Raw genomic sequence first — 5164 nt, 5'->3', positions numbered from 1 at the left:
TAATTAGGCGCTTTATATCCATATTTACTTTCATATCTTTCCTTTTAAAAGAGATTGTGCTAAGGACTGATTGTTTATTTACATGTTGCTAAAAATAAAAACGCCATAAAACTATGCGGTTTTTATATAAAAAACCCCATCTTTTACAAAAAAAAAAATAAATAAAAAAATAAATGCATACACATTTAAACCGTTCTATAAATAGCATTTGTCCTCCTGTTATCTTGTAGAATAGCTGTATTGTACCAGTATTATCAGAATGATTTGCACGAAATTCATGTGAGAGGAAAATGTAGGTCACCAGGTTGTAGTCTTTAATACGGTAAAATAAATAAAACCACACTAATTTATTAAAGTTTTACGTCAATGATTTAAACTTAATTCTCTATTGAATATGTCATGAAAAACAATGTTTTAAGAAAGACATAAACATCAAACGATCCAATATCAAAAATACTGGACAGTCCTCAGCGCTGACGTGCTTCGGGCAATCCAGTATTTTACATATTAGATCGTTGGAGTCGTGTTGCTCTTGTTCTATAAAAGTCTAGGGAACTATATTAGTTTGGGGGAAAGAGAGAGTCTTTAAAGACGCGCCACAGAATAACTTGCGGAGAACAGGTTTGTACTGGTACAGAATCCAGGAACACTGGTTAGGTTAACGGCCCGCCGTTACCTGACTGAAATACTGTTGAAAAACGGCGTTAAACCCAAAACAAACAAAAAAAAAACAGAATAACGGTATTTCCATGATGGTAATTATATATGATTTGCATGAAAAAAAAGAGAAATACAAGCATCTCGTCACAAATTGACAGTGACATATATTAGGCCAATATGATGCGTTAAATGTCTAAACATTTTATAGAATGAATATAGCAGTATGCTTAGTATTTAATATATTAAGTTGTATTTAGAACACACTTTATTTCTACAGTGTAATAAAGTTATTTACCTATGTTTTTAAAACTGTACTGGAAAGAGATTGTCAGATGAAGTTGTAAAAACATAATATGTCAGGGAGGGCCTAAATTTTCCATCTGTCACCTTGTAATATAGCTGTATTATACCAGTATTGTCAGAATGATTTTCACGAAGTTCATTAACTTCATGTGGCAGGAAAAAGTAGGTCACTAGGTGTAGTGGATGTGTAACTACATATCGATATGGGAAGTTGTATTGCAGTGCAGCACTTGATCATCTAGTTTGTTTGACCTTTACAGGGGGAACTATTGATATCACTATTCATGAAGTTCAAAGTCAATACACCTTACAAGAAGTCAGAGCAGCAAATGGAGGTGACTGGGGAGGAATCATGGTAGATAAAGCGTTTGAAAAATTTCTCGTTGACCTAGTTGGTGAAACTGTGTTTAATAGTTTTAAACATTTGGAAACTGTAGATTGGCTTTATTTTAGTCGAGACTTAGAATTTTAAAAAACAAGCAGCTGGAACACAGTCGGAGGGGAACGTAATTATGCATTTCCCTGTGTCGCTTATTGATATATTTGAGACGGAAAACGAGAGAAAAATGAATATCAGAGATGCAATAGTAGCGTCAAAATATGGTAAAACAGTAGAGCTGAAAAGAGACAAGTTAAAAATATCACATTCTACAGTAGAAAAGTTATTTGAACACTCAATACAGCAAATAGTCAAACAAGTACAGAAATTGATGACAGATGAAAGAATGGCAGACGTCAAAGCCATACTCATGGTTGGTGGATACTCGGAGTCTTCTTTATTGCAACGTGCAATCAAATCAGCATTTCCCGGAATCCATGAAGTGATTCCACAAGAGGCGTCATCTGCTGTGTTGAGGGGAGCCTTGATTTTTGGCCACAATCCTATGGCATTAACCGAGAGGGTACTTAAATATACATATGGTGTAGAAACGACCCTGCCATTTGTGAATAGAGTATATCCACAGAGCAAACGCAAGAAGGCCGATATAGGTGACCGTTGTGTCAACATTTTTCACAAACTGATTAAAAAGGAGTTAAGCGTGACGCCAGGTGAAACCCAAGTTGAAAGATATTATTCCACGTGTAACAAGAAGCAAAATTGTATGCCTTTAGCTATTTTCATTTCTGAAGAAAAAAATCCTACATACGTAGATGGCAAAGGATGTGCCAAAATCGGAACAATGTTTATCAAATTTGAAGAACCAGACGATTTGCCTGGACGTAGAGTTAAACTAACGATGTTACTTGGTGGCTCAGAAATCATTGTAGAATTAGAGGATGAAAAGTCGGGAAATAAGGTAATAAATACAGCGGAGTTTTGGGGCTGAATAGCAATCAGTGACAATCTGCATAAACTTCTTATTATTTTTTTTAATGATACGTAGACCTGTGCCAATATGTTCATGACATTATTGTTAAGTTTTATTCTGTAGGAACACTTTATTATATATTGATATTTCGAATGTATTGAGTTACCTCTTTAACATTAATTAGAAAGTGATTATAAGTTAGACATTAAAAATGTACATGTATCTGAATAGCTTTTTAATACATGTCCATGCTTCATACATGTTTCAGTATGTTTGAATGCCACCATTTCGATAACTTGTGTTTAATTAAATTTTGGGTAGTCGGACAAAACAGCCAGATACACTGCAAACTGAACCTCGGTATCTATTTAACAAATAATCAAGGCTTTTTAGTGGTTTATTGTCTAATTTGCCGCGGCTCAGAGTTCAGATGGGTAGGAATTGAACCACGAGGGCGTTAGTTAAATACTGAAACATCTGAACGATGAACCGTGGTAAATTAGAAGATAAATTACAAATAGGCCTTGAGTATGCTCATTGAAACATTTTAATAAATATCATGCTGGATTTCATTTACCCGAGGAGTAATTAACCGGGCGTCATGTGGCAATTTTACGTCATAATGTTTATTGCAATAATGTATGGCAATGAATGATAGAAAAGAGCACAAAAGACATATTTTCACATGTTTTTATATCTATAAAACTATTAAAATATTATTTCTGGTACTTAATATTTCTACATTTTTAACATTTAATTGAAACAATAATTTTGACTACACAAAGAGGAAGCCGATATGAAGTTAATATGAATGGGATAGAGAAGAAGTGAAAAATGCAAGAATCCTAAATATTTTTGTACTTCACATTTTGGTCTAGACTAACGTTTTTTCTGCTACTGAAGGGATTTAATTTTTAGATATTAATCAATAGTAAAACTCAAGTACATTATATACTGGACATACATCTTTTGGGATAGTGTCAGCTACCTCAAGGATCAAGCTCACTTTGGGTCATAATTGACGTCATAATGCTCTCTTACCAGTCCGCGCTCAACCGTTGTTTATAGAATATACAGAGCTAGATCTCCTTGTTTGTTTAACTGGAAATCAAATTAATCGAGCCATGTTAGAATATTTTGTACAGTAATTTCAAAGAACATTAGATTTACAAAGGTAGTACAATTACAACCTTACTAATTAGTCTATAAATTGTTGCAATTTAATTGTTTTTGTGAACATTTGTTTTTCTGGAAAAAAAGCAAGTATATTACAACAGACTGGCACGTATCATTAATGTTACTATAAATACAAAATAGAAAACTAAAAGTAACGTTTCTTATAATTTCCTGATTAAAATTACCATAACTGTTAGATATGATAAGCATAGCTTTGAACCTAACAGCGATTCTATGTGTGTGTGGTAGGTGAGGGAAAAGGTTTCCATCTCCCAGCTGACTGGGGTTGTGATACCTCCCCTTGAAAATAAGTCGACAAGAGATGCGTTCTCCTGCTATATTTTAGCGTTAATATATGTTTTGTCACATGTTACTACAATACAAAGCAATGATTTAAATATCGTATTTATACAACCTCCTGTTTACAGCAGGAACGTGGTAATGTTAAAGATAAACTCAAGTAACTTATGATTCATCTGCAGCATAAATTAATAAAATCCTGGATATTAGTCCCGAATTCGCGTATGTGGATTTTACGTATAATTTTTATTGCAATAGATGTATGGCATAAAAAAAACTGGCCGCATATTTTAATGTTTTAACTAAGATTTTAAAAATTTTTTGACTTTATTTCTACATTTTTCATTAATTTCTTTGCGTACAAAGATGAAGGAAATTAATTGATTATGAAGAAGTTAACAAATCAACAAATCCTAAGGAATTGTTTGTACTTACATTTTGAAGCATAGAAACGTTTTTTCTCATAAGATTTATATTGCAATATTAATCATAGAAAACCAAGTAGCATTATATAACTGACCATTACATCTTGATTGGATAGTGCAGCTACCAAGCAGGCACTGTTGGGTATAATTACTGTACAGTTCATGCTGTTACATGTAATACCTTGTTTTAGAATTACAGATAATTCTTGTTTTATCATATTGAAACATAACAGCCATGTTTAAAAACTATTTGGATAGTAATTTCAGATTTAATTTAAAAGGTTAGTGCATTAAACCTTGTAAATAGTCACTTAAATTTTCAGTTTAAGTATTGGACATTAGTTGGAAAAACAAGGATACATTTACAACACGACTGGTTTCGTACGTTTAATGTTACTATACAAAGGGAAACTAAAAACTTGTTATAATTACCGACAAACTACCATAATCTAAATGAAAGCAAGCTTAATAAACGATTATGTTTACGTGTGGTACGGTGAGGAAAGGTTCATCTCCAGGACTGGAGGTTTGAACATCCATTGATATACAAATCGTTCATCATATTTGCGTAATAAGAGTCGATTGCCCTTATCCAAATACAAGCCATGAGTTTAAAATCATAGTTAGTCACAACCTTCGATGTCAGGCGGACTTTTGTAAAATTGTGTACCATGAATGCAGTCCTACGGGTCTCGAGGAAAATAACTGGATCTCGTCATCATTAAGGTCCCGACATTTTTATAGATCTGTGTAATTATCTTCAATAGCTCATGATCTACACGACTACTGGCCAGATCCATTAATGTTTACGGTGTATTTTAACAGCTGACCTTCACAGCACTCATTAAGTTCTTCAGATAACAAAATACATTGACAATTAATATCGTAACGGAATGTTTACAAGTCTACAACGAGAGCTCGAAGGATGCCAACTCTTATCGTATGATTACAGCATAGCCGTATGTCGCTAACTTTAGTATTGAATAACTA

At 33.3% G+C, this 5164-nt stretch overlaps 1 protein-coding gene across 1 annotated transcript; it reads left to right on the top strand.

Moving 5' to 3' along the window:
* Nucleotides 1-1475: 1475 nt before the first annotated feature.
* Nucleotides 1476-2291, top strand: LOC123560905 (heat shock 70 kDa protein 12A-like). The gene has a single exon (XM_045353057.2). The coding sequence runs from the start codon at nucleotides 1476-1478 to the stop codon at nucleotides 2289-2291; it is 816 nt and encodes a 271-aa protein (XP_045208992.2).
* Nucleotides 2292-5164: the final 2873 nt, after the last annotated feature.

This window comes from Mercenaria mercenaria, chromosome 10 (genome assembly GCF_021730395.1).
Source record: "Mercenaria mercenaria strain notata chromosome 10, MADL_Memer_1, whole genome shotgun sequence".
NCBI lineage: Eukaryota > Metazoa > Mollusca > Bivalvia > Venerida > Veneridae > Mercenaria > Mercenaria mercenaria.
The sequence above is the reverse complement of the archived record's forward strand: the minus strand, read 5'-3'. Positions and strand labels throughout refer to the sequence as shown.